The sequence below is a fragment of the Micromys minutus genome, assembly GCF_963924665.1.
Source record: "Micromys minutus genome assembly, chromosome: 1".
NCBI classification, from domain to species: Eukaryota; Metazoa; Chordata; class Mammalia; order Rodentia; family Muridae; genus Micromys; species Micromys minutus.
In genome coordinates this window covers 162,005,926-162,032,656 of record NC_137969.1, presented here as the reverse complement: position 1 = coordinate 162,032,656, position 26,731 = coordinate 162,005,926, and the positions used below count along the sequence as shown (strand labels likewise).

The 26,731-nt window shown below is 45.8% G+C and overlaps 1 protein-coding gene across 1 annotated transcript; it reads left to right on the top strand.

Annotated features, from left to right (window-relative positions):
* The first annotated feature begins 17,129 nt into the window (after positions 1-17,129).
* Positions 17,130-19,400, top strand: RHOB (ras homolog family member B). Its single transcript, XM_080914590.1, has one exon. The coding sequence runs from the start codon at positions 17,494-17,496 to the stop codon at positions 18,082-18,084; it is 591 nt and encodes a 196-aa protein (XP_080770716.1). The 5' UTR covers positions 17,130-17,493; the 3' UTR covers positions 18,085-19,400.
* Positions 19,401-26,731: the final 7,331 nt, after the last annotated feature.

Below are 26,731 nucleotides of genomic sequence, written 5' to 3'. Positions count from 1 at the left end.
ACTTGGCAGGAGAGTGTGACCAAGGCGATGACCGCTGAGGGACAGCCTCTAATGGGAGTGTAAAGAACATGGCTTTTCATCTACTTGGTTTTCATCTCTGAGTGGCTTTCATCCACCTACTCCTCCTTTCAGGAAGTACCTATGGCTTGTCCCTGGCACCCTCCTGCCTTCTCCACTAGAGCCTGACATTTGTATTCAGCTCTATTCGATGGCTCTTTCATCGACCTGTGAAACACTCACATATTCATCTTATAAGAAAACTACACTCTCCAGTTCCCCTCTGTCTATTACTGTCTTTTTTTTTTTTGGTCCTAGCCAGAGCTTAAATACATCGACAGGAACGTTCTCCATTTCTCCCTTCCCTGGTCCTTCTCATCCATCAGGCCTCTGCCTACCTTTTGCTCCATGGCTCTGCCTCCTAGAGATACTTGCCCCATCTCAGCATCCCTCGTGGCTGTCACAGGTGCAAACCATATTTGCTGGCTGCAAATCTCTCTTACAGCCTTCTCGCTTGTGTCATAGTACTCCTTGGGCCTACTCCTTATGAGACAGAGAATAGTTTATTAGGAACATATATCTCAACATTCCACAGGCTGTATTAGTCTCCCAGTGGGCCCAAACACACAAGCCAAATAGCTTAAACAACAGATAGTAATTTTTCTCAAAGCCCTGGAGGCTGGCAGTTCAAAAGCAAGGTGCTGTTGGGATTGGTTTCTGTCTTGTAGTCCTTGTCTCTGCACCCTTGTGTACCCTTCCTCTCTATATATCCTTTCCAGTTCTCTCTTTTTAAAAATTATTTTTATTTTATATTTTTTTGCATTGCCTGCATATATGTCTCTACGAGGGTCCGATATCCCTAGAACTGGAGTTACAGACACTTATGAGCTGCCTGCCATGTAGGTGCTGGAATTGGAACCCGGGTCCTCTAGAAGATCAGCTAATATTCTTAATCATTGCACCATCTCTCCAGTCCTCCTGTTATCTCTTCTTAATAACACCAGTCCTTTGGGTACAGGGCCCCACCCTAGGCCCTCGCTTGAGTTCCCTTATAGGGGCCCTGTCTTGTGTGAACTTGACAGGAGCTAGAGTTCTCTGAAAGGAAGGTACTTCGATTGAGAAGATGCCTTCATAATATCAAGCCTGTAGACCATTTTCTTAATTAGTGATTGGTGGGGGAGGGTTCAGCCCATTGTGGGTGGTGCCATCCCTGGGCTGGTGGTCCTGGGTTCTATAAGAAGGCAGGCTGAGCAAACCATGAGGAGCCAGTCAGTAAGCAGCATCCCTCCATGGCCTCTGCATCTGCTTGTGCCTCCAGGAACTCTGCTGCCCTGCTTGAGTTCCTGTCTTCAGTGCTTCTGACGATGAACTGCTACATGGAATTGTGAGTGAAATAAACCCTTTCCTCCCCAAGCTGCCTTTGGTCATAGTGTTTCATCACAGCAGTAGTAATTTTAAAATGGGCCCCCTCTCATACAGTCACTTCGGGGATTATAGTTCGAATGTAATAATTTTGCAGAGACACACTTGTGTTGCGCTTAGAGAAGGGCAGACTTCTTTGCAGAAGTTCCACTCTGTGGAACTTTATTATTATTTTTTTTAATTTGCCAGTTCTCTAAGCTCATCTAGTAGTCATTTTCCCCTTTCTGTCCCTTATATCTCAGCCCCAAAACATGCAGGCTTCTTAATTTTCTCAGCACACAATGTTTCTTCTGCTTAAGTATTCCTCTTTTCCACCTCCTCCCATTTCCTCATAATGTGTACGTGTGAACTCAAAATTTAGCTCACATCTCTCCTTAGTAGTTTTCCATACCTGATCTCCAAGTCAGAGCCCTGTCTTAGGTTTTTCCACTCACGTTTCCCTTTTCCCGCAGCAGTATTAACACCTTGCAATGGACTCCTTTTCTGTTTCATGCTTTTTTTCCTACCATGGAATAAAATACCAACAGAGTAGACATCACATCTCTGTTTGTTCACTCACTGCTGCATCCCTGACACCCAACACAGAGCATCAAATATACACGGTGCTTAAATACAGTCACCGAAATAGTTTATATAGGTTGAGGTAAATTTTATTTTAAAATAACATTTTCAGATGAAGGGAAGAAGTAGTCATTGTTAATATTTTAAATGTCCAAGCCTTGGTAAAAGTGAGTCTGATAATCTTACCAACCTGATGATCAGTGTTGGTAATTGTGGTGGTTTGAATAGGTATGGCCCCCATAGACTCGTGTGCAGGAATCCATGGCCCATAGGGAGTGGCACTATTAGGAGGTGTGGCCTTGTTGGAGGAAGAAACTGTGTAGGTGGGCTCTGAGGTCTTACATATCCTCAAGCTGCACCCAGTAGGGCACATAATCTCCTTCTGCTACCTTCCGGTCAAGATGTAGAGCTCTTGGCTCCTCCAGCACCATGACAAGATGTCTTTCTGCACGGTGCCATCCTTCCTGCCATGATGATAATAGATTAAACCCCTAAAACTGTAAGCCAGCCCCAAATGAAATGTTTTCCTTTATAAGAGTTACCATGGTCATGGTAACTTCACATCAATGAAACCCAAAGATATTTATGGCACAGCAAATTCTTAGCTAGAATCTATATGGTGACTGGTAAAGTTCCATCTCTGCCCACACCATTCAAAAGTAAAATCTTGTTTTTTTAAGACGGCTGAATGCACTGTGAAAATCAGTATGGAGGTTTCTCAAAAACTGGCTCATGACCGTCTATACTGTGATCTGCCTCTGGAGTGCTAGGATTCGAGGGTGAGCCACTATCACCAAGCCTGAGGAATCTTTTTATGTCTCCATGCTTACTGCTGTGATACTCATGATAGCCAGGAAATGGAGCCAGCTAGTTGTCCACCAACAGACACGTGGATAAAGCAAGCATGGTACATACATACAATGGAATGTATGCGGCCATAAAGAAAAATGAAATCATGATGTTTGCAGGTAGATGAATATAAATAGAAATCTGTTTGCTTATGTTAAGCAAAGCAAGTCACAAATGTTTTCTCTCATATGGGGAACTGGATTCATAATTATCTATATCTGTGTGTATATATACACACACATATACATATACACACAAATATAGATAATATATATGTGTACATGTGTTTGTGAGTGTGTGTGTGTGTGTGTGTGTGTGTAAATGGCCTTGTGTGAGCTTTTCAAACCACAAAGCCCACCCCCAGTGACACACCTCCAACAAGCCACACCTCCTAGTCCTTCCTAAACAGTTTACCAACTGGGAACCAAGCTTTCAGTGCATGAGCCTGTGTGGGACATTCTCATTCAAACCATGACAGGGTTCATAATAGGTGAGGGAAAGATCTTAAGGGCGGGGGAAACTAGAGTGATTGAGTATAAGTAGTTTGAAAGCATAAGCTGGGATGAACTGGGAGAAGAAAGTGAGCCGGGTAGAGCAGAGCAGCATAGAGGAGGGGCGTTGGGAGGGGAGCAAAAGAGAACAAAGTACACTGGCACATATATAGCAGGATGCCAGGGCAAAACCTGTTATTTTTCATGCTAACCTAAATTTGAAAAGGCTGAGAGGTTTCAATCCATGCTCCATTACAACTGATTCTTTGCTGCTCCTTCTAAACAATATGGAGGGGTGCCCGATTGTCTTGTTCCAGATGGATCTTGTGCCCTCTTCTTAGCCATCAGATTCTTTGGAAGTGATGTCACAGGAAACCTGTGTTCACACCCTCTTGCAGTCTTCAGGCATCTCTTCGTTCCTTTGGACTCTTGCTTTAAGGCCACCGAGTAAAGAAGTCAGGTTAGCATCCTGGAGAGTGAAAGGCCACACTAAGCATGATCAAGATGACTCAAAACAATCACCTCCGACGTACATATGTGAGAGTAAGACTCTTCCAGGCCTCTGTCCCTGAATTGCAGCTGAAACCAGTCATTTAAGGGAGTCGAGAGATAACATCAAGGAAGCTGGCAGAATTTAGGAGACTGAAGCTCTGCTGGACGGATTGTTACCAGAAGACTTGATGGGTTGTTAGTCCTGACTAATGTGACCTCTTCAAGTAGTGGCTCTGCCACCTCACTATCTCCCTGTCACACTGAGTATCAGTCACCAAACTTCCAGACAATTGCTGTTCCCAGTTACAGACCTAAAGAAGAAAATGAATGGAACAGAGGATTTTCAACGAGGTCTCCCTGTAACTCTGATTGAGTCAGGATGTAAGGGCAGCTTCAGGGGCCACTTTTCATGTCCCCCGGGAAAGCCCCAAGTTAGAAACCAGAGGCGTCTCATACTCCCTGGGATGGCTGCAGCTTCTACACCTACCATGCAATCCTGGATTTCTGTTTAGAGAAAAAGCTCCTTCCAGTGATGGAGGAATGAATCTGAGAATGTTAGAAGTCTTTGTGTCTATACACCGATGGCAGAATCAGCCATGGCAATACAGTTTACAGTCCTTCCCCCTGCCACTCCAAAAAAAAGCAAAAGGAAAAAACAAACCCCCAAATGTTTCAACAGGAAAACAGAAGTATTAAGTGGGACTTCTATGTGTTCTTGGGGCTAAACTCCAAAATGGTTATCACTGATTATAATCAGGATGTTGAAACCAAATAAAGTGCTCAACTCATGTAAAAGTTCAAGCCAGGCGTGGTGACACACACCTTTAATCCCAGTACTCGGGAGGCAGTGGCAGGGGAGACTCTGAGTTCTGGGCCAGCCTGGTCTACAGAGTGAGTTCCAGGACAGCCAGGGGGAATTACACAGAGAAATCCTGTCTCAAGGCAAACAAACAAAAACGGGGGGGGGGGGGTGTGCAGAGGGAGGGAGGGAGGGAGGGAGGGAGAGAGAGAGAGAGAGAGAGAGGAAGAGAGGAAGAGAGGGAAAGAGGCAGGGAGAAAGGAAGGAAGGAAGGAAGGAAGGAAGGAAGGAAATGGGGAGTTCAAAACACCAAGAATTTAGGATGCACTTGTGTTTGTAGGTGTATATGCACAGAAGTACAAAATAACATGTCTGAGAGAGAGAGAACTTCTAGGGGACAGGATTGGAAGGGGTACACCAGAGCTTTGAACACGTGTCTATGATTTGAGAAAAGTGCAAAAAATTCAGCATCTGCAAAACTAGATGACAGATATTACTTTCTGGATTTTATGTTTTAGAATCATAAGATAACAAATACATTAAGTTCCCCTTTCTCTTCTGAGAAAGAGATTATCTTTTCTTTAGTTCAGTGTCTCTTTTGTAGTGACATAAGAGTGTCTTTATGCAGCCCTGGCTGATCTGAAACTTGCTGTGTAGGTCAGGTTGGACTTGAATTTGTGGTAACCTTAACCTTGCCTTCCAAATACTGGGATTACAGTTGTGGGCTACACGACAACCAACAGAAAATAAAGTTTTAAGCTAGGAAGTAAGATGGTGCTTCTATAACCTTAACATTCGGATTTCCTGGAGATCTTGTTAAAAATCTGTATTCCAATTTTGTAGATCTAGGGGTAGGTTAGAACTTGAGACTCTGGAGTCCCAAAACTTCCAGAACATGCAAAACTAGCTTGCCCTCGGACCACTGAGTCCCGCTGAGTCCCTTCCAAGGGTGTGATTCTAGGTGTGTCCTTGCGTTCCACTGACATCCTGAAGTGTTCAAGCCTGTATGGATAGATGGTAGTAGGAATGGGAGGAAATGGGAGAAGGGCCTGGGTCTATGGGAACTTCAGGCTCCAGACAGTGACTCCACTTCCTACATAGATGTAAATCTAGCTTTCTTATGCATTTGTCCCTTCATTTGTAACTCAGGGCCCTGAAATCCACACACAGGGTGGGGGGGTGGGGGGTGGGAGGGGTGGGGCGGGGGTGGGGTGGGAGGAGAGGTTGAGTGAGGGGAGTGGAAAGGGGAGTGGAAGGCAGAGAGGAATATTGGGAATATTTAAGTGGCCAGCAAGGTCAAAAGCTGCAGGTTAGAAGGCTGTTATTCTGCGTATTTTGTTGTTTTGACTTCAAATCTGCAGTTACAGGCTGAACACTGAGGCAGGGATTCTGTTACAGTCTTGGGTTAGACTCCTCTCTCTCTTTTTTTTTTTTTTTTTTTTTTTAAGGGGAACTGATGAAGGCCTTCAACTAATTGGACAAGGCCCACCTACTAATCTGTCTCTTAAGAAAATGCTTTCTCATTTAAATGAGTGTTGTTTGATGAAACCTCTGAGCATCGCAGCCAAGTGAACAACATATCCATCCATTCATCAGAGTCCCTACTAGGAGCCCTAGGGTGCCGAGTGCAATGAGGCTTGGTTAGCAGTGTTTCACAGGCATTGCAGCGACTCATGGCTGTGGGAACCGTGTCTGGGAGCCGCCAGGAGAGGGTTATTCATGCATGAAGTGTCTCAAGGAAAGCACTCCCCTTGTCTCTCATGATCACCCCAGACTTTACCTCATATGCCTTTCCTCTCTGCTGATTCTGCTTTGTGTTGTCCCTGCCATAAATCACATCTACAGAGTCTCTCCAGTCCTATCACTGGAATATTGATCAAAGGCAATCTTGGAGACGCCTATTTACTTACCTTCAATTGCTCTAATTTGGACTTGGCCAACCTCCAGGACCAGTGAGCGCCTCCTCCTGACTCTATTGTCTGCAGCTCCCCAACTCCTATTCAGCCACCTATATAGTATCCAAATCATTGTGCCATCTCGTGCCTCTCATGTGCTAACTTCCATGATACCAGGTCTCAGCATGTTTTGCTATCCAGCACTGCGGAACAAGCCACCTCCAGACCTTGTGGCTTAAGACAACAACAGCCCATCACTTCTCATATCTCCGTGGGTTGATGAGTCAGGCGGTTCTTCTGCTTCCCAGGGGTTGGGTTGGCTGGGAGTTCAGGGTGGAAATTTCTAGTGGCTCCACCCACACAGATGGCAGCACCAGCTGTTAGCTCAGCTGAGGCTAATGGCCAAGGTCACAGTTCTCTTCCATATGGGGCTTCAATGTGAGACTGGTTGATTTTCTTCAGAGCATGGTGGGTGGGTTGGGGGGTGGGATTCCTAAAGAGCAAGAACATAGCAGGCTGCAGCTTTCATCAATAATGCTGATAATACATTGAGGTAAGCTAGTGCCTGGCCAAGCTCAGAACTGTCATGGGAAGGAGCTACACAGAGAGACTAGTACTTAAGGGTGAAGTTCACTGGAGATCGCCAAAGCACAGTATGCCATGTATTCAAGTCTTCTTGGACCTTTCTGTGGCCCTTCTTTTTACTTAGAGCACTGACCCCATCTGCTTGAAGTAGTAAGTTTGGTTGCAAGAATTTTCCCAGACTGTAGCTGCTTTGAGAGCAAACACCATCTCTCCGTCCTCCCTCTGTCCCAGGCCTAACCATATCGTGCTAGAAGGAATCACGGTGAATCTGGGGAAACACATTACCACCTATTTCCTATTTGCCTTATCCTAGCTGCCTCGGTACACGCTGTTTTCACTTAGAGTGTGCAGCCAGGCCCTGCAAATCAATTCCAGGCAGATAGGAAGCATCTAATAACCCTGATGGCATGAATAAACACGTGACTGAGTGAACCTCCTGGTTAATCATTGAGGTTTTCAAGCCGTAGACAAATCTGATCCTTTCTCTTTGTCTCCCTCTGGTGCCCTGGCTGGCTTGGGAGCTACTGTGTAGATCAGGCTGTCCTAAACCTCACAGGGATCCCCCTGCCTCTGCACCCTGGGGTGCTATCGTCATTGATGTATTCCACTGTATCTTGTTTATCAGTTTATTCTTTATTTTTTAGACATACACTGTGATCAAGCTGAGAAAAAAAACACGCTTTCCCTAGTTGAAGCAAGTCCATCAGAGTTGTCTTTAGGAGGCTTCTCTGGCCTCTCTTTGGGACTATTCCCTAGGAATACCATTTCACTTGATAAATTATGTTACATAGCTTTGTGTCTCTGGGTCAGGAAAGGACAAGGCACACCCCACGAATGTGTTCTTTGCTTCCCAGACTCCAGGGTTCTAAGCAGTAGCTCCTAACGCAGGCTCCATCTGGCTCTATAAATAGAGACACTTCTTCAGTGGAAACACACTGGAGTGTGGCAATCCATTGTAAACTCAGCTCCTCTCTATTGCAAAAGTTCTGACTTCATCAGAGAACAGCAGGGGTGAATCATTCCTGTACAGAGGCTCCAATGACATCATTCCCCCTTTAAGAACCAGAGACAGAGGGAGAGGCTCTGTTCTGTGTTCCTCTTTGGGATAAGGTTCTCTACCCCGCTGTACACACCCTGTCGGCTATGGGAACAGCTCCTTACTTAAGACCTCTTCTGTCTTTGAATGCAGTGTTTAAAACTCAAATAAAAGAAGGTTTGTCCTAGTAGTTATTCAATACCAAATGGCCAACCCTGAAAACATATATACAAGTAACACAGGTAACAAGTAATATATATATATATATGTGTGTGTGTGTGTGTGTGTGTGTGTGTGTGTATGTATATATATGTATATATGTAATAACAGTAAAAAAAGAGGCCATGAATTTTTTATAGATTTATTTTATTTATATAATTTATATGAGTACACTGTAGGTGTCAGACACACCAGAAGAGGGCACTAGATCCCATTATAGATGGTTGTGAGCCATCATGTGGTTGCTGGGAATTGAACTCAGGACCTCTGGAAGAGCAGTCAGTGCTCTTAACCCCTGAGCCATCCCTCCAGCTCCTTAGGGCATTAATTTTAAAAAGATCAAGGAGGGGTATATGGGAGGATTTGGAGGAAGCAAAGAGAAAGGAGAAATGATGTAATTATATTATAATATCAAAGATATAATATATATATTTATAAATATAGTCTATAAAAGCTGGGCAGTGGTGCAGAGACAGGTAGATCTCCGAGTTTGGAGCCAGCCTGGTCTACAGAGTGAGTTCCAGGACAGCTAGGGCTACACAGAGAGACACTGTCTTGAAAAACCAAAATAAAATAAAATAAAGAATGTCAGAAGGAAGGGAGGAGAGGGGAGGAAGGAAAATAAAAGGATCATCTTTTAGTTTTTATAAAAAAATTTCTTTGTTGTTATTTTTAAGCTTTTAATTATTATTATTGAAAGGATCGGTGTGGCCTACGGATCCCTAGGACCAAGTTCTTAGAAAAAAGGAGGTTTGTTTGCTCTGGAGGAACAAAGGGCAGGGAATAAGAGACAAAGGCAGGAGAGATAGGGAAGGAGGAGGAAGGGGAAGGGAACGTGAGAGAAGGGGAGGGGTGTTTGTCCCGGAGCACAACAAAGGACTGCTTCTGGATAGAGTGGAGACACACACACACACACACACACACACACACACACACACACACACACACACACACACGTGGCCCACAGGCAAATGGAGGTTTAGAAAGGGAAAATGGGAAGTGCTTAGCTTTATCTGGGCGTGTTAATCAGGTGATTGAACTAAAGGGGCCTTTTGATTGCTGGACTTAAGTACTTTGATAGCTGGACCTTAGTAGTCAGCCTCAGGAGGAGGAAGTGCCAAACAAGGAAATAGACCTTTTGGGCTAGCTTTAGGCATGTGATCTAATGGCTTTTTTTTTTTTTTTTTTTTTTTTTTTTTTTGTCTGTTTTGTTTTTAGCGAGGCAGAGAGAATGAAGAAGGGCAAGGCCTGCCAGCGCCACGTTTGCCATGCTCAGGCTGGTGAGAGTTCCTTCAATTAATACTCACACATTACTGTGAATAATGCCAGACCATTGTATGGAGTCAGGTCTCCTCTTCCTTCCTGGGCTTCCATGACCCAGGTCCTTGTGTTTGTGTCTGAGCATCTTCTCTGGCTTTGCCATCCTACCCGTTCTCCTTTGTTTCATTGAGGGAACTGACAGCATTATTTCCAGCAGACCAGCTCCCCCTTGGTCCATGTCCGCGAATTTTATCCACCTCAGGATCCGTAGCTCTGTTGGAACTAACCTGGTCCATCTGTGCTTTTACTGAGCAGCACCTGCTTTATTTTTAAATTCCGGGTTTCTAGCCAGGGTGTGGTGGCGCACTGGGGAGGCAGAGGCAGGCAGATCTCTGGAGTTAGAGGCCACCTTTGTCTACAGAGAGAGTTCCAGGACAACTAGGGCTTTAGAGAGAAACCCTGACTTGAAAAAATAAATAACAAACCAAAGATTTAAAAGTTAAATAATTAAGCGAACAAATAAAGATTCTGGGTTTCTATAGCCTAGTCATACCACACTTTCTAGCACCCCATAATCGCTACCACTACCTACTGTCTCCTTCATATTATGCTCTGGCAGAAGGTCTGTGGAGACTGAGATACTTATATTTTAATTTTTCTGTTTTTCTTCTTCTTCTTCTGTTTTTCTTCTTCTTCTTCTTCTTCTTCTTCTTCTTCTTCTTCTTTTCTTCTTCTTCTTCTTCTTCTTCTTCTTCTTCTTCTTCTTCTTCTTCTTCTTCTTCTTCTTCTTCTTCTTTTTTTTTTTGCTTTGGCTGAATTACTAAATGAGTGCGCAGTTGCAGCCAGCACCCCCAAACCTACAAGCGTCTGCTGGGTGGATTTCGTCATGATACACTTGTGTAATGACAAGTCCCCTGACCTTCCTTCTTCTCTGTCCCCTCAGATAGTCCTCGGAGGCAAAGCTCACCCTTGAAAAGAGGAACCTGTTTTCTTCTTCTTCCTATGGCTGTTGCTCTCTTGCTACCAAACAACTTTGGTTGGAAACTTTATACAAAATCTACACAGCAAATGTCTCAGATGTTCCATTTACCACCCCAACCCCCAGCCAGGGAAAAACAATCTCATGTTATCCAAGGTCTGGTTCAAATGTTTTATTTACTGTCTGTTCTTTATTTACATATCTGTGTAATATCACCTATGACTGTGTGTATTTACATGTTCTAAGGTCTCAGTCGCTTGTTCTACCTTCATGCCCCAACCCCCACCCTGTCAGTCTATGTTTATTAAGTCAGAATGGGTAAGGCAGAGGTTCATAGGGGACCAAAGAGAACAATCTACATCCAAAGTTCAGTTTTGTTTGTTTTTTCCTAAAATTGAGCTTGGACAAAGATATTGGACTTTGCTATTCTCTCTTCTTCCCTTTGTCCCCCTCTCCTTTCCTCTTCCCTCCCCGTCTCTCTCTCTCTCTCTCTCTCTCTCTCTTACACACACACACACACACACACACACACACACACACACACACACACACACACACACACACACTTCTCTCTATCTTAAGGTTTGCTGAAATGCACAGCTCAATAGAAGAAATCAGCATATGGATTTATTTCACACTCGTGGGTACTAGAGGGCACCGCACCACCCCGCGCCCCAGGAAAGATTTAGAGGCCTATAAACTTTCCCAAGCAGGAAAGGGAGATAGTTTGGGGGAGAAGGGAAGGACAAGATAACCTGATCTGCTGACCTTGAATAGGAAATTAGTCAAAATGCAAAATAGCTAACCAAACCCAAACTGTCCAGACTAGGGGGAGGGAAACAATGAAAAGGCCAGGGTGGGGCATGGGGGTGTTGTAGTAAATATTAAGTGGATGGTGTAACCTTTTATCAGCCCTGTGGTCTCCCTCCCGACATGCCGCTCTAGTGTGGAGTTGAGCACAGACATTCGGTCCCCACACCACTTGGCACTCCAGGCCACCTCTAAGAACTCAGGTTCGGTTCACTTCACCGCCCCTGTTGTTTCTGTCCCCAGGTGGATACGACCGCCCGGTGAGTTCCATTTCTCCATTGCCCGGCACAAACATGACTCCAAAGCCTGGCAGATTTTCAAACAGGTTTATATGTTAAATTCTCAAGCTACAGACCCTCTACACAATAAACTTACGTCCAGTGGACAAAGATACAAACTGCCCTTCTGTATAAGATAAAAGACCCATAGAGACTCTTAGAAATAACAATAACAAATTTATCAAGCTAGGGATATGCTGAAACACATCTGCCTCCATCTCTCTGCCTCCTCTTCTGCCCCTCGACCTCCTCCCTGGCCCCCCCATCCCGTCTCCCCTTTTCCCTCTCCCCCTCCTTATCCCCTCTCTCCTGTCCAATCATGTATCGCTTTAACATAAATCTACAGGGGGGCATGGTGGAACAGCTACTTGGAGTGCAGAGGAAGGAAGCTTTGAAATTTGAGACCAGCCTGGGTAACGAAAAATAACAACAACAACAACCTATCTCAGGTCAGAGGTACATCCCGCTGGTAGAATGCTTGTCTAGCCTGCACACACCCTGGGATTCATCCCAGCACTACATAAAACTAGGTCTGGCAACTTTAGGTCCAGCCTAGGCTACCGGGAACCCTGTCTGAAGAAGAAAACAGATCTTGTTTTCCTTTTTAAAAATATACATTAAGGGCTAGAGAGATGGTTCAGCAAGTTAAGAGCACTTGTTCAGAGGCTCCGGGTTTTATTCCCAGCACCAAGTTGATGATTCACAACCCTCCATAACTCCAGTCCAAGGTGATTCGGTGCCCTCTTCTGACCTTCACGGGCATGTAATGCATGGACATACATGAACAAAACACACATTTACATAGAATAAATATAAGCACAATATGTATGTTTACATACACACACTGCCAGCACCACCAAGTGAGCAGTAACTGAATGTGGGAAGGGAGCTCCCGTCTTCTAGACTGCAAAGTCCCTATGGGTGTCTGAATCTGACAATGAATTTGAGCCAAATTAAAACAAATCCTACAGGAAAAAGCAGGAAGATTCCAGACAAGCTGTGACTTCTTGAATTGGTGTCTTCAGAGGCCAGGAGACCACAGAACCTTCAAGCATTTCTGAGCAACACTGTCCAGTAGGAATACAGTACAAGTCATATGCAGACTTTTACATTTCAAGCTATCATATGTAAACTTTAAAGGGGAGAGGGCTGGAGAGATGGCTCAGTGGTTAAGAGCACTGACTGCCCTTCCAGAGGTCCTGAGTTCAATTCTCAGCAACCACGTGGTGGCTCACAACCATCTGTAACTGGATCCAAAGCTCTCTTCGTATGTGTCTGAAAATCTTTTTTTAAAAAAATGTAAAAATATAAAATTTATATAGTGTGTCCAAATATATTTAACATTAAGTTTCAAGAATTTAAGAGTATCTCCTCTCGTCCGAAGTATTGCCAATTTATGCAACAGTGGTTAACAAGTTCTGATGCCACTGGGTACTTTCTAGTCACAGCACATCTCCATTTGCTTACTAAATGTTTGTTGAAAATAAAATCTGATTTTAGATTTCATAAGATTTCCAGTAGAAAATTCACTTCCCCAGCATTTTACAAACAAGCCTAATCCAAATATCAGGACTTTTTCATCTTCCTTTTTTTATTTTTTTCAACTAACTTGACTTTCTTTAAAAACAAACAGCAGACTGGGAAAAAAAAACTTTTAAAAAACGTTTTTTTTCCTTTAGGTGTTTTACCTGCCTGTATGTCTGTGTGAAAATGTTGGATTCCCCTGAAACTGGTGTTATTGACAGTTGTGAGGTGTTATCTGGGTGCTGGGAGTTGGAGCCATCTCTCCAGCCTTCAAAAAGAAAAAAAAAGGGGGGGGGGCATTATTTATCTACACTGTGTGTGTGTGTGTGTGTGTGTGTGTGTGTGTGCACATAAACACCACTGGCTGTTCAGAAGACCACTTTAAGGAGCTGGCTCTTCCCTTCCATCACATGGGTCCTAGGAATTAAACTATGGTTCTCATTCTTGGCCACTGAGCCATCCCATAGCCATCTGCTGAGCCTTTACAGAAAGAGTCCCATGCTCCGTGGACAAGAATGGCCTTGACAATCCTGATCTGTCTGCTCTCACCCCCTCCCATCATGCCCAGCTTATTTGGTTCTGGGGCTCAAACTTGGGGCTTCACGCCGGCTGGGCAAGCAGTCTACCAACTTTATATATCCCTCATCTCTGCTAACACCAGTCTTAACTATTGTAGTTAAAATTAAACACTAGAAGTTTAATTCCTTCATGGCATGAGGGACACTTCAAGTCCTTGTACCCACCTGTGGTTGATAGCTGCAGCACAGCTTTGGAGCACCCTTTATCTCTTTCCTCGGATTCTGGGTTACACAGGGAAAGAAGTCATTGTCCAAGTTCCCAGGTTTAATAGTCAAACTATGTTGGTTCTCTGAGGAGTTCACTATTCTGTTTTGAAACCCCAAGATCTCAAGTTAGGGGACAGAGAAGCTGGAGGGCAACACACACACACACACACACACACACACACACACACAATGTAAAAAAAAAATTCCCAAAGAATCTTTTTGTGAAATGTTTAAGAGTTTTATATCTTGAAAATTATTTTTAAATGAAAATATTTGGGGATGGAGAGATGGCTCAGGTTAAGAGCTCTGGCTGCTCTTCCAGAGGTCCTGAGTTCAATTCCCAGCGACCACATGGTGGCTCTCAACCATCTGTAATGGGATCTGATGCCCTCTTCTGGTGTGTCTGAAGACACCGACAGTGTGCTCACATACATAAAATAAATCTTTAAAAAAATAAATAAAATAAAAATATTCACAAATGCCAATTTCACATGCTTTTTTTCCCATATTTTTAAAAGGAAAAATTATGGAGTGTGCCACAAGGTGGCGCTAAAATCTAGTGAAAATTCCAGTCTCTGGTCTGCTCTGGTCTGATCTAGTAGGGTGTGTTTTACAGACACGCCTTGTGGGGATGGGTTTGGGGTACAGTAACAACAAAACCCACAAAACAAACAAAGGGCAGATAAACTGGGCTGCAGACTAGAAATAGATTAGTCCCTTTCTGTTTGAAAGATAATTTCTGCTCTCACACTGGTATGAGCATGTTATCCATCATACACTGGATCTATAAGAATCAAATCGAGCCATTGCCTTGGAACAAAAGTGCATCTTGAAGGGTGTGGGGCCAGACAAGAGGGTACTATAAAACCCATCACGGAGTCTGGAAGAGTTAGTCCTGAGGTCTTCAAAGCCAAGAGTGTGAAAGAATGGCACGGAAAAGTCTCTGGAGAATGAGATTCTTCGTCTTTATTTTGGCATAATTTGCCCACTTTGTATTTTTAGCAATTATTTCAATACAGAGACTTGAGCTTGGAACACCCTGTATAATACGTCTGGAAATCAGGAAACAAGTGGACTTGATCCTGCTTCCTGATTCTTTGTATTTAAGTTTTTTAAAGAACCACATGGTACAAAGCTCTGCTTTATATTTTCCTAATATTTAAAGCTGAAAGACATGGCCAACGTTCCAAAGTTACAGTAAGACCATGGAAAGCAATGCTAACAAAAACAGCAGTCAATTGTTTTAACTAAGAGGAGAAAAATATGCGTAGATAATATTCCCCCCCCCCCCCCGCAACAGGCCCATGTGGTGTGTATGTGTGTGTGTGAGTGTGTGTGTGTGTGCAAACTGACTTCCTAAACCAATGACAAACCAAACCATGTGACAGACAGTTCTTTAGGTCTGAAAAACTAAAGCAGAGAAAAACAAAAACCTGGCCCTGAGTGGAGACGATCCAGAATACAGGAAACAGCTCTCCTGGCACTAATGGACCATTATGGTTTGGTCATATCTGTACAGAAACATACAAACTGTAACATTGGAATCACATGTGAAAACACTGGCTGACTATATGTGTTTGGTCAGATTATGGCACAACCTGGTGTTAAGAACTAAAAAGTTCCCTTTTTGAGAAATTGGGTTAGCTCCCAGAGTCATTTGCCCCTCCGAGTTTCTGTCTCACTTTGTTGTCCAGACTGATCTCCAATCCCCCGAGCCTCCTGTGTGGCTGTCTACAGGTGGACAGGCCTTCCACTGCTCCGACCATTAACTGATTCTTGCAAAGGACCAGGCATAGTCCTGGGTCTTCAAGATGCTCAGATGAGAGGAAATCCTGGCCCTCAGACAACTCAGAGTCCAGGGAGGGAGACAAAGAAATGGGCCCTATCCTGACATGGTGGGTCATTCCTCTACTCTAGATATAGTTCTTTCTTAGCTGGTACCTTAGCCTAACCCTCCACGAGGACTCCAAGCAGCAGTCCTAAGCCATTTTCTTTTCTTTGTTCGGTTTCTCTTTTCCGGGGGAAGGCCCTCCTTGACTCCCTTTTTTCTGCTTTCTGCCTTTTCTGTCTCTTACAATGGACTGACTTAAGTCCTTTAAGATAGGAGGAGGTGTCATCTCCTGCAGGACGGGGTGATTTACAATTAAGACCAGGTGTATGTATATCAAGAAACTTTATTCTCGGCACAGTAACCAAGTGCCCACCTGCAAGTCCCGTGAAGCTGCATGCGTACGTTCCCAGCTTTAAGCTGTTCTCCTTGATGAGAGTTGTTGGGGTGGGTGGGTTTTCTTGCAGTGTGCTTCAAACACTTCTCTGGCTTGAGGACTAGAATCAGATGTAATGTCGTAGAACTGGGTGAAGGTTGCCGGTCTAAGCTGGTTTCTTTTTCAGCGGAATGCCCCCCTGCACCTCTCTTTCCTTTGTCCTACAGCTGTGAGTCTCCTATATTCTTTCCCTTATCTTCTTCACCAGGAGACCTAAGTACGGGAAGAGAAAAGCCTAGAGGGGCCTCACCCCAGCCCACACAATTTACTGTCAACCTCTCTGTGAAAAGGCTGCCTCTGGGCAAGTACCAGAGTTGGGCCCAGAGCAGAAGAGGGGTTAGTTACCTAAAGAAAGTAAGAAAGAATGAAACCCTTGGCTGGCTGGGTAACAAAAACCGGCATGGGTGCATGGTTAAGTGAAAACAAAACCACGTTAAAGGCGCCGCCCCTCCCCCACGTTTGAGCTTCGGGAGTTCGCTCCGAAGCTCGGTAAATCTGAAGCTGTGGGAGCAGCCAACGCCCCAGAAAAGTGTAGATAGTCTAGAAACTGCCCGCCCAGGCCCGGAGGGCTCCAGGCTGCCTGCTCCACAGTGTCGCGCTCAGAGAGGCTGCGACGAAGGCGGGGGACCCGGCGGCCACACAACCCTACGGGGCGGGTCGCTGCGCAGACTCCACAGTCACCGCCTCTCCCAGCCCCGCGGACAGGGCCGTCAATCAAGCCGACGCGAACCCGCCTTCGCACTGCAGCGGGCGACCAATCGGAGCCAAGCTCCGCAGCGATGAGCTCAGCCCGATGGCTTCCCATTGGCTGGCTATATTAAGAAAGTGGCCGGACTCTTTAAATAGCGGGCGCTAGGGCGGCAGCCCGCATCTGCCACCGCAGTCCGGTAGTTGTCGTGTGCACCCCTGTACCCCCTAGGTCTCGAGAGAACCCGCCCCGGGAAAGAAGCTAGGCCCGGTCCGCAGCATCAGCCATCGCCTCGCACAAAGCAGCGCAGTTCCGGGACAGCGGAGGACCCCAGCACCGCCAGGCAGCAGCGCGGCGACACTCCGTGCACCGTATGCTCCTGTGCCCCTGCCGCGGCAGCCGGAGCGCCCCGAGAGAACGCACCGCCGCGGGGTCCTGGTGCAGTTAGCGAGCCTAGCCCGCAGCGCGCGGTCGCCGGAGAGCGGGAAGCGGCAAGCAGGGAGCGGGACGGCGGCGAGGCGCTCGCGGGCCCCTCCAGCTGCCGGCGCCCGCCGAGCTCATGGCGGCCATCCGCAAGAAGCTGGTGGTGGTGGGCGACGGCGCGTGTGGCAAGACGTGCCTGCTGATCGTGTTCAGTAAGGACGAGTTCCCCGAGGTGTACGTGCCCACCGTGTTCGAGAACTATGTGGCGGACATCGAGGTGGACGGCAAGCAGGTGGAGCTGGCGCTGTGGGACACGGCGGGCCAGGAGGACTACGATCGTTTACGGCCGCTCTCCTATCCGGACACCGACGTCATCCTTATGTGCTTCTCGGTGGACAGCCCGGACTCTCTCGAGAACATCCCCGAGAAGTGGGTGCCCGAGGTAAAGCACTTCTGCCCCAATGTGCCCATCATCTTGGTGGCCAACAAAAAAGACCTGCGCAGCGACGAGCATGTCCGCACGGAGCTGGCCCGCATGAAGCAGGAGCCAGTTCGCACGGATGACGGCCGCGCCATGGCGGTGCGCATCCAAGCCTATGACTACCTCGAGTGCTCGGCCAAGACCAAGGAGGGCGTGCGCGAGGTTTTCGAGACGGCCACGCGCGCCGCGCTGCAGAAGCGCTACGGATCCCAGAATGGCTGCATCAACTGCTGCAAGGTGCTATGAGGGCCGCGCCCTGCCTCTTGCCCTTGCCAGCGTGGCTCCCCCTCCTTGGCCCGGTCGCCCACGAACCGGGAGAAAGGGAGACCCATGCCCCCCAAGGACACCACCAGACTGCCTGACATCTGCTGGTGGCTCTGGCTGTTCACTCTGAGAATTAGCGTGGGCACCGAGCTCTCCCTTCCCATGTCTGTGTGTGTCCAGCTGTGTGGCACAGGCCTGGGTGCCCTGCTGAGTGCCAAGGGGTTCCTGAGCATCCTTTTTTAAAGAGCCAGGCCTCAAAGTGTGGTTGTGTGTGTGGACGACTCCCTACGCCCCCCACCCCACTCCTGCCCCGCCCCCGCCTCTGGTTTTCCCAGGGGCATGCAGAGTGGTTGTACCCCAGCTGATGTTTGCTTGTGACCAGCAAGCCACTACTGTTGCTCCGTTCCGTGTCTGTAACATAGACCCCTGGAATCACGGGAGGGGAGGGCTGGGGAGGTGGGGATGTTACATAAATACAGATTTTATTTTCGGAGGCAGAATGGTATTGTTTAGTGGTGAGTGGTGTGACTAGGGCCCAAGAGCAACTCCGCGTTAGGCGCTCACCCATCCAAGCATGAACTGGACTTGGCCATCTTTCCACACCCTCGGGAAGACATTTGCAACTGACTTGGGGTTGAGAGGAAGCAGCTCCCAGACACAGTGTCTCCTGGGCCAACCCCCAGTGAACCTCCTTTCCAGCCACCGGCAGAGGATCCAGGGTGTGCTGTGGGGTCACTTTTGCCATAAGCGAACTTTGTGCCTGTCCTACAAGTGAACATTGTTCAGTCCAAGAGACTATTGTTACTGAATTTATTTAAAGGCTGAAGCTTTTTTGTTGTTGTTGAAGATGAAAGATTTCTTTGCACAATTGTCCCATTGTTTGGCACCCTGTGCACTTGTCATTTGCATAAGACAGCATTCTGACCACACTTGTATGCTGTGACCTCATCTACTTCTGTTTCTTTTTTAACTGACTTTGAGGAGATTATATATATATATATAAAAGGAAACCCTAATTTTTGCTTTGTTTTCTTGCAAAGTGTCAACAGTGTGATTTGTGTGTGTGTGTGTAGCATACGCACAGTTTGTTAAAGGAAGGCAACATGTACTAGGGTCTGTTTAAACCTCCCTGCCCCCACAAGACAGGTCATCTATGTGAAATCTCCTGTACATTCTGTGTGCAGAGCTAAGCCTAAGCTTCCGCCCCCTTATTCCCTCCCTGCTCCCAGTGGTACTTCTACTAAATTGTCTTGTTTTTGTTTTTTTTTTTTTTTTTAAATAAACTGACAGATGACAAAGCGGTGAGCTTATGATGTTTACATAAGAGTTCTATAAGCTGTGTATACAGTTTTTTATGTAAAATATTAAAAGACTATGATGATGACATTTATAAATGGCTCCTGTGGATTGATTGTCATTGAGAATATCTGAATTGGGGGTAAGGGGAGAGTTCTCGTAGAGATTTTTTTTTTTTTGGTAGTAACTAAATCTCCTATATAGTTATTAATGCCAAATTCCCTGAGGAGGGTAAGCCTGTCAATCAGACACCCAGAGTGTACTAATTATTGTGAATTTAGTCCCATTAGGTGAGGCCAAAGGTCTTGGTTTCACTTCATCTATAGGTCTTTTAAACGTGTCTGAATTATTCTGGGGTGTTGCTTCTCTTACTTTGACAACAAAAAAAGTCATTTGGGAATGTTAACCGAAGATGAAATCTTAAAAAATGTTTTCAGGGGTGGTTAATCACATGTATGGACCAGACTAGGATTTAAGAGGTGGGGAGTAGGCTGGTAATAGTGGTGGATGCCTTCAATCCCAGCAGAGGCAGGCGGGTCTCTGAGTTCGAGGCCAGCCTGGTCTACGGAGTGGGTTCCAGGGATACACAGAGAAACCTTGTTTCAAAACAAACAAAAAAGGAATAGATAATACTGCCAGAAACTAAGCTGGCATCTCTGGGAAAGGGGTGTGTGTGGAACTCTTGAGTGGGCACCTGGGGAGGGAGTTGAAATAAGGAGCTGGCTCTTTAGTAACAGAACTTTTGTCTGGATGTTTACAAAAGAAGCCATGATGCCTCTCTCTAAGGACCAGGAATGGCCCTGGGTGTTTGAGAGGTAGGTACTTAAAGCTAGCCAGACCCGTTTTGAGTCCCCCTAACTTTAGACAGGCTTCCTTCTGCAGTGTACTCCAGCTAGACAGGCTGGCTTGCTAAAACCGTGCTCTAGACTGGAGGGCTCAAACCTGCCAGCTCCGAAAAGGAAGCTTGCCAACCTCCCCCATCTACTTCAGGGGTATGGTTTTTTTTTTTTTTTTTTTTTTTTTTTTTTTTTTTTTTTTTTGCTTTTGACAGCATTGCTTTTTGGGTTGCCACCCTCTCCGTGCCCCACCCCCTGGGTCCAAGCTGGGGAGGCCTCCTTTGAAGTTGTATGCTTCAAAGAGGAGGCTTCTGTTTCCCTGTCTTCCCTCAGACTCTGAAGCACTTTGGTGAGTTCAGAAAAACCTGTCTGTGGTGACCTTTCACCCATTTAAACATTCAGGAACAGGGCCTCTAGCTCCCCAGAGCCAGGGCCCACAGGCCAACAGTAGGGGATTGTTTGGGCTCTGCCAGGAGTGCAGAGGCTGGGTCCACCCTTGGTGGCTGCTTCTTTGATCATGACTTACTCCTTCCCCGAACAACACCACACACCTTTATCCCACAGTTCATTTCGCTTTAGAAACAAGGCTTCCCAACGAAAAACAGCGTTTACTTGCACATTTCCGAGTCAGAGCCCTTCCGTACCAGGGAGTGCAGGAGCACTCTCTCTCTCTCTCTCTCTGTTGGGGAAGAGGCTCAGGCCCGGGCCACATGCCCAGAACTCAGCACTGCAGCCAGCTGTCTGAGAGCCTGGAGACCCAGTCTCCTGAAAAAGCCCATTCTGGACTTCCTGCCAGTGCAGATCTGCCTGGTACCTAAAGCTGTTTTTCCGTGTTTGGGGGAGGACCAACAACACAGATATCTCATGGAAGCCTGAATCCTGCTTGTTTTAAGATTCAGGGCGCTTGCTGTAACTTTCGTGCCAGAACACACTCTTTTGTTACACCGGACCCAACTGCTGCAGGCTGGAAAATCAATTAGGAAGGTAAAACATCTGGTGTTATTCTTAGGATATGAAAATTCATCTTGCACATTTAAAATAAATGCGTTGAGTTCATTTAACAAGCAGTTGAACTGTTTTTCGGAGGGGGAAAAGTGTGGGTGGGGAGTTTCACTGATCCTGGACATTTTATAGTAAGGGGTGTTTGTCTAGAATTCTTTCATCTTAATTTTAATTCAGTCTGTATTGGAAGGCCTTTTCCACATGTATTTTAGTAGACTTAAAGTGGGGAATCTTAGAATTTGTGTGACAGGAATCATATGGTGAGCCGGTTAAAATGCGGATCACTGCTAATGGTAGCCCCAGAGTCTCTGAACCAGTTGATCTTAGTGGGGGTGTGAGAATGGGAGTTTCTGACAGAGCCCTAACTGACACTGATGCTGTGAAGTCGGGGACTACACTTTGGGGATGAGTGGCTTGGAAAGGGAGAGTGGGCAAGTAGCTTCCATATTAAAGTGGACCAACTTCTGCAGACTTCTGGTTCGTCCTGTATGACTTCCTTCCCCAGGGAGCACAGAGAGGAAACAGAACACCTATTTATTCTGTGTCAGCATCTGCTTCGTTAGTCCTGATGAGGCAGGGAATAGAAGAGCAACAGGATGCTGTCCTTGCCCTTCAGGAACTAGGTTACAGCTTCTGGCTCAGGTAATGACAGCCACGCCCTCACCTGCAGCGAGCATCCTCAGTAAAGGGAGGACGGGGCATTGGGAAAGATGTCATAGAGGAAGTCATTTGAATGGGTGAAGTGTGGGTGGGAGAAATAGTGAGGGGGAGGATGGGAAGGGTGGGCAACTGGGCTATTAACAATTTGATGACATGTATGACTTCTCTTTGTCACCAATTAGATGTGGCCTCTTTGGGGTAAAAGCTGTGTGTATGACCCCCCCTCTGTCATATATTTCTTCAATCAAGCCTCTACTCTCCCCATTCAAAGCTCAGGATGTGTCTGGTAGGCCAGGGAAGAAGGTGGTTACTGATTATTTCACTGTTTTCCAAGAATGTAGTGCAGACATGGGCTAGTTTTGGAAAAAATTGTGCTCCTGTGAAACACACCCTCAGTATAGTAAAGCAATGAATACTCAGATACACCTCATGCCTCAGTTTACCACATCCTTTGGTTCCCCTTCAGGCTAGAGAAAGGACCTGGGTAACCAGACTATGTCCCCAACCCTTAACAGCCCACATAAGAGTCTCCAGGACTCAGTTCATTCTCACCCAACCCTCTTGAGCCAAGGTCTCATGTAGCCCAGGCTTGCCTTGAACCAGCTATGTAGTGGAGGATAAACTGGAACTTCTGATCCTTCGGCCTCTCTACCTTTTGAGTGCTGGGATTACAGGTACCTGTATACTACCATGACCTGTTTATATGGTGTTTGAACCCAAGGCCTTATGCATGCTAGGCAAGCACCCTACCAGCTGAGCTACACCAACAGTCCATCTTGTTTAACTTGTAGTCAACAAAATACTATCTGAAAATCTGAAAGACTCTGGGTTAAGTACTTCGTGAGGAGTTTGGCATGCAGTAGATAAATAGATCTAATCTCTCCTTTCATTAAGAATATTCCATCTAGTATTGTCTCAACAATCAACAATAATAATATTAGCCAGATTGATTGACTGTGCACTAAGTATCATTCTAAACCCCTTGTTTTATGATTTTAATTCTTGTATTAATATCTATGATTACATAGCAAATCATTTCCAAAAGCCCTGTTGCTTAGAAAGCCATTTATTGCCTCAGAGTTTCTATAAATTAGGAATTCAGGCACAGTTGAGCTGTGTTTTCTAGTTCAAGTTTTCTCACAAGGCAGAAATCAAATGTGTTCATGGTCATAAAAGTCCTAGAGATTTGAACCTGAGGCTGTTTGGCTTCAGGACAACAAGCTGTGGTGGGATTATAATTTGAGAAAAATAAAGCTGACTGGAATGTCCAGGACAGGTGTGTGTGTGTGTAAGATCTTGAGGAAGACTTTGCTATGGTCAGTTAGAAATGAAGGACTAGACATTGGAAGATAAAGCAGATGGGAGACAGGAAGGAGAAGCCTTGAAAATCTTAGTGGGTGTCACCATGGCAACCTCAAGCCCTTGGCATAAGTAACTTTGAGAATTTCGGTGCCCCTATTTAAGCCACAAATAAGAAAAAAAAAAAAATGAGCCAATCCAGGTGAAGGGTATAAGAAGGAAGTACTGAGTTTGGGTACTGGGTAGCTTTGGAAATGGCCACTGCCCTTACTTCCTCTATCAGACTATGATTCTATGTTCAGGTAATAGAGGCCACAGTTTTTGTGGGTAAGAATAAAATCTCTGAAGCAAAAACTTTACTAGGTGTCCTAGTTGGGGTTTCTATTGCTGGGATTAAATTTGTGTGCTACCCCTGCCCGTCCATAGATTCTGAAGACTGAACTTAGGCCCTACTCATTGTACAGAAAGAACTTTACCAATTGTCTGTCTCCCTCGTTCTATCACCATCACCAGCATCAATACTACAACTGCTATATTGTTGTGCTGGAGATTGGGCCCAGGGCCTGATGCATGCGTGCTAAGCATGTGCTCTACAACTGAGCTACATCTATCTACAGCCTCAATCAATTCTGTGTTCAGGCCAAGCTTTGCAAACTGACAATACCAGTGGCGAAAAAGGCCTTCTTCTCTGAAACCTCCCTGTCCCCCTAGCAAAAATGTATGATGTGATCAACCAGCCAGGTCTCTGGGAAAAGGTGGCAGAGCTCCTGAACCAGACAGCGGTAATGCATTTCCAGGGCTGAGAGCCACCTCCACAGGGTTACCTGGGTGGCTGCATGTACTCAGATGTCACACTGTGGGCATAGCCTCAAGTTTCAGAGGAAGGTGGGCAAAGGTGTGAGTTCTTGGTTGGAAGCTTGGCAGAGCTAAGTCTGTCTTTCCATTTCGGAAGGGCTGGGGAAGCAAGCCTCTGACTCATCTGTTTACCAACTGCAAGTCAGGAGTTTGTTTCTCCCTTTCGGTCTTGAAAAGGTAAGAAGTGTTATGAGAAGTGAATTTGATCGGTTCCATTTTGTTCCAGAGCTTATTTGACCTTTGGATAAACAACTAAAACCTTCTAGAAGTACCTCAAAGGGATGCAAGAATACATGTACTATTGTAAAAGCAGAAAAGTTTTAAGTGGATCTCTGACAGTATACAAAGTATTATTTATATGAGCACTTAAAAAAAAAGCACTTGTAAAATATACACTCTTCAGTAATAGCCAAATATGGAAGGCACAGATATGTGATCGCATAACCAAGCAGACTCTGTAAATTCAAAGAGCCACTCCTGTCCCTTTCTTTACATTGTACATGCCTGTGACTACAAATTCCACCCAAGGATGTCTAGAGTTGACCAAATGGAGACCCCGATGAAGTGAAGAAAAAAACATGAACCTAAGTTAGATGGCCTGGGTTCTCTCTGGGTTTAGTTGAGCCTGGGAGGAACGGTTCCAAGTTTTCACTGTATGAGTGACTATAAAAGATGTGAGGTAGACAGATGGCTCCCTGCTGAATCCGTCAGAATAACCAAAGGCAAAAACCGCAGTGAACACACAAGCAGTTCGAAAGCGAAAAGGGCAAACTTGGCTGAGCAAGCCAAGCATTTTCTCCCAGGCTTTGCTGGGATCTGATACCTCTGGGTGATGTAGTGACCAAAAATAAACAAAGAGCATTCAGAAGGACCAGCAGGACCATGAGTGGGGTACAGGGAAGGCCTGTGATAGCAGTGACCTCGGTCACGGCCACATGTCGCCATCCCCTACCATTTCTATGTATCCATTTCGTCCTCAGCCAATGACGGAAGAGACCTGAGCTCTTAGACTTTGCTGGGGGCCTCAGATGAGGGGCAGAAGAGTGGAGTAGGACACGGAGGGCACCTCCCATCCTCTGTATTCATGGAGAGCTCATTTGTTCCTTCATATTCCACGGCAGTATGGAGAGCATTCGGTATCTGGATCGTCAGAACTCTCAGGCCAAAGGCCTGCACCTTCTCTGTCACAGACAGCCTGGGCATTCTTGGGTTAATTAGTGAATGTCTGTGTGTGTGCCTGGGGTGTGTGTCTTTGTTTGTGTGTTCATGAGAGATGCATGTAGGTGTGCACTGGTGGGAGGAGAGGCCAGAAGAGGATGCTGGGTATCAGGCATCTTTATCTCTCCATTTTATTCCTTTGACGCAGGTCCTTTTACTGACCCTAGAGGTGCTTTGTTTGTTTGTTTGTTTTTCTTTGCTACTCTGGCAGCCAGCAAGCCTCAGAGATTCTACTTAGGCTCCTCTCAGTGCTGGGCTTTCAGGAATGTGTAGCCACACCTGAGTTCCAGGGTCAGAACTCCAGCCCTCCGGTACCCTTAACTATAGAGCCATTATCCCACCCTCCAGTGACAATTATATTTTATACATGATTGTCTCCGTCTTTTTATTTGTAAAATAACTTCAAAGATTAAACACGATCAAGGCAGGTAGTTGGCACAGTGCCTGGTTCATTCGAAGTCCTCGAACAGCCTTTGAGTGGATTCCTCTCAGCAGCTTAAGCACAAAGTGGAAATGAGAGAAATTTGGCTGAGTATGTGACTGTGTCATCATGAAAACTCTTGTTTATGGAAAACCTTTCTTTTTTGTTTTTATTTCATTTTTCCTTTTATTGAAAATAGAGTTTTCTCCTCACATAATATGTGCTGATTATGGTTCCCCTCCCCCTTCCAGTTCCTCCCATCTCCCCTCCCATCCAGATAACTTCCTGTCTGATTCTCGTTAGAAAAAGAGAAAAGGCATTTAAGGTATAATAAAAATTAGCAAAATAAAATATAATAAGAGAAAACAAGAACTTTCACATCAGAATTGGATAGAAGAGCCTTTCAACCACAAGATCCTTGGAGAATTGTCTGGGACCCATTGTTTGGCAATCTCAGCATCTGGTGCAAGAGCCAGCATATCACACAGCTGCTTAGTGACCACATCGTCACCGAATCCTTCCTCAAGGGCAGGGGGCCTTTAATAAACTGGAGACCCTGAGAGCTACATGAATGAATTTGGCAGCTCCTGCAGGAAAGGAGTACCTACCGTTCAGGTCCCTTGGGGAAGTGGTAGTGGAAATGGAATCCTTCCGGTGTGGGGGGTAGAAGGGTCTGGGACCAGTAGTTTTCCTCCCTAAGAGCTCAGTGCTCCTGAATGCTAGCAGAGGCTGCTCTGGCATGGTGTCAGTGTGTTGACTCATAACATGGAGTGGGGCTGGCCAGGGCACAAAGCTTCAGAGGCACTGGCCAGCCCCACCTGGATGACACAGCCAGAGACAGAAGGGACACTGGTAACTTGACAGGTGGAGTGAGTCCCGGTAAAGATGTTGACCACCCTGAAGAAATCCAGAAATATATACTATAAAGAATTATCTGTTAATCCCATGGGAGCAAGATGCAAATGTCTCAGGCTCTGAATATAAGGGTATATCTGTACACTGAGAAATCAAGTTTCTGACTCTTTGTAGCCCAGGAAAATCC

Coding starts and splice junctions, on each gene's coding strand:
- RHOB (XM_080914590.1), top strand. CDS start 17,494: ATGGCGGCCATCCGCAAGAAGCTGGTGGTGGTGGGCGACGGCGCGTGT.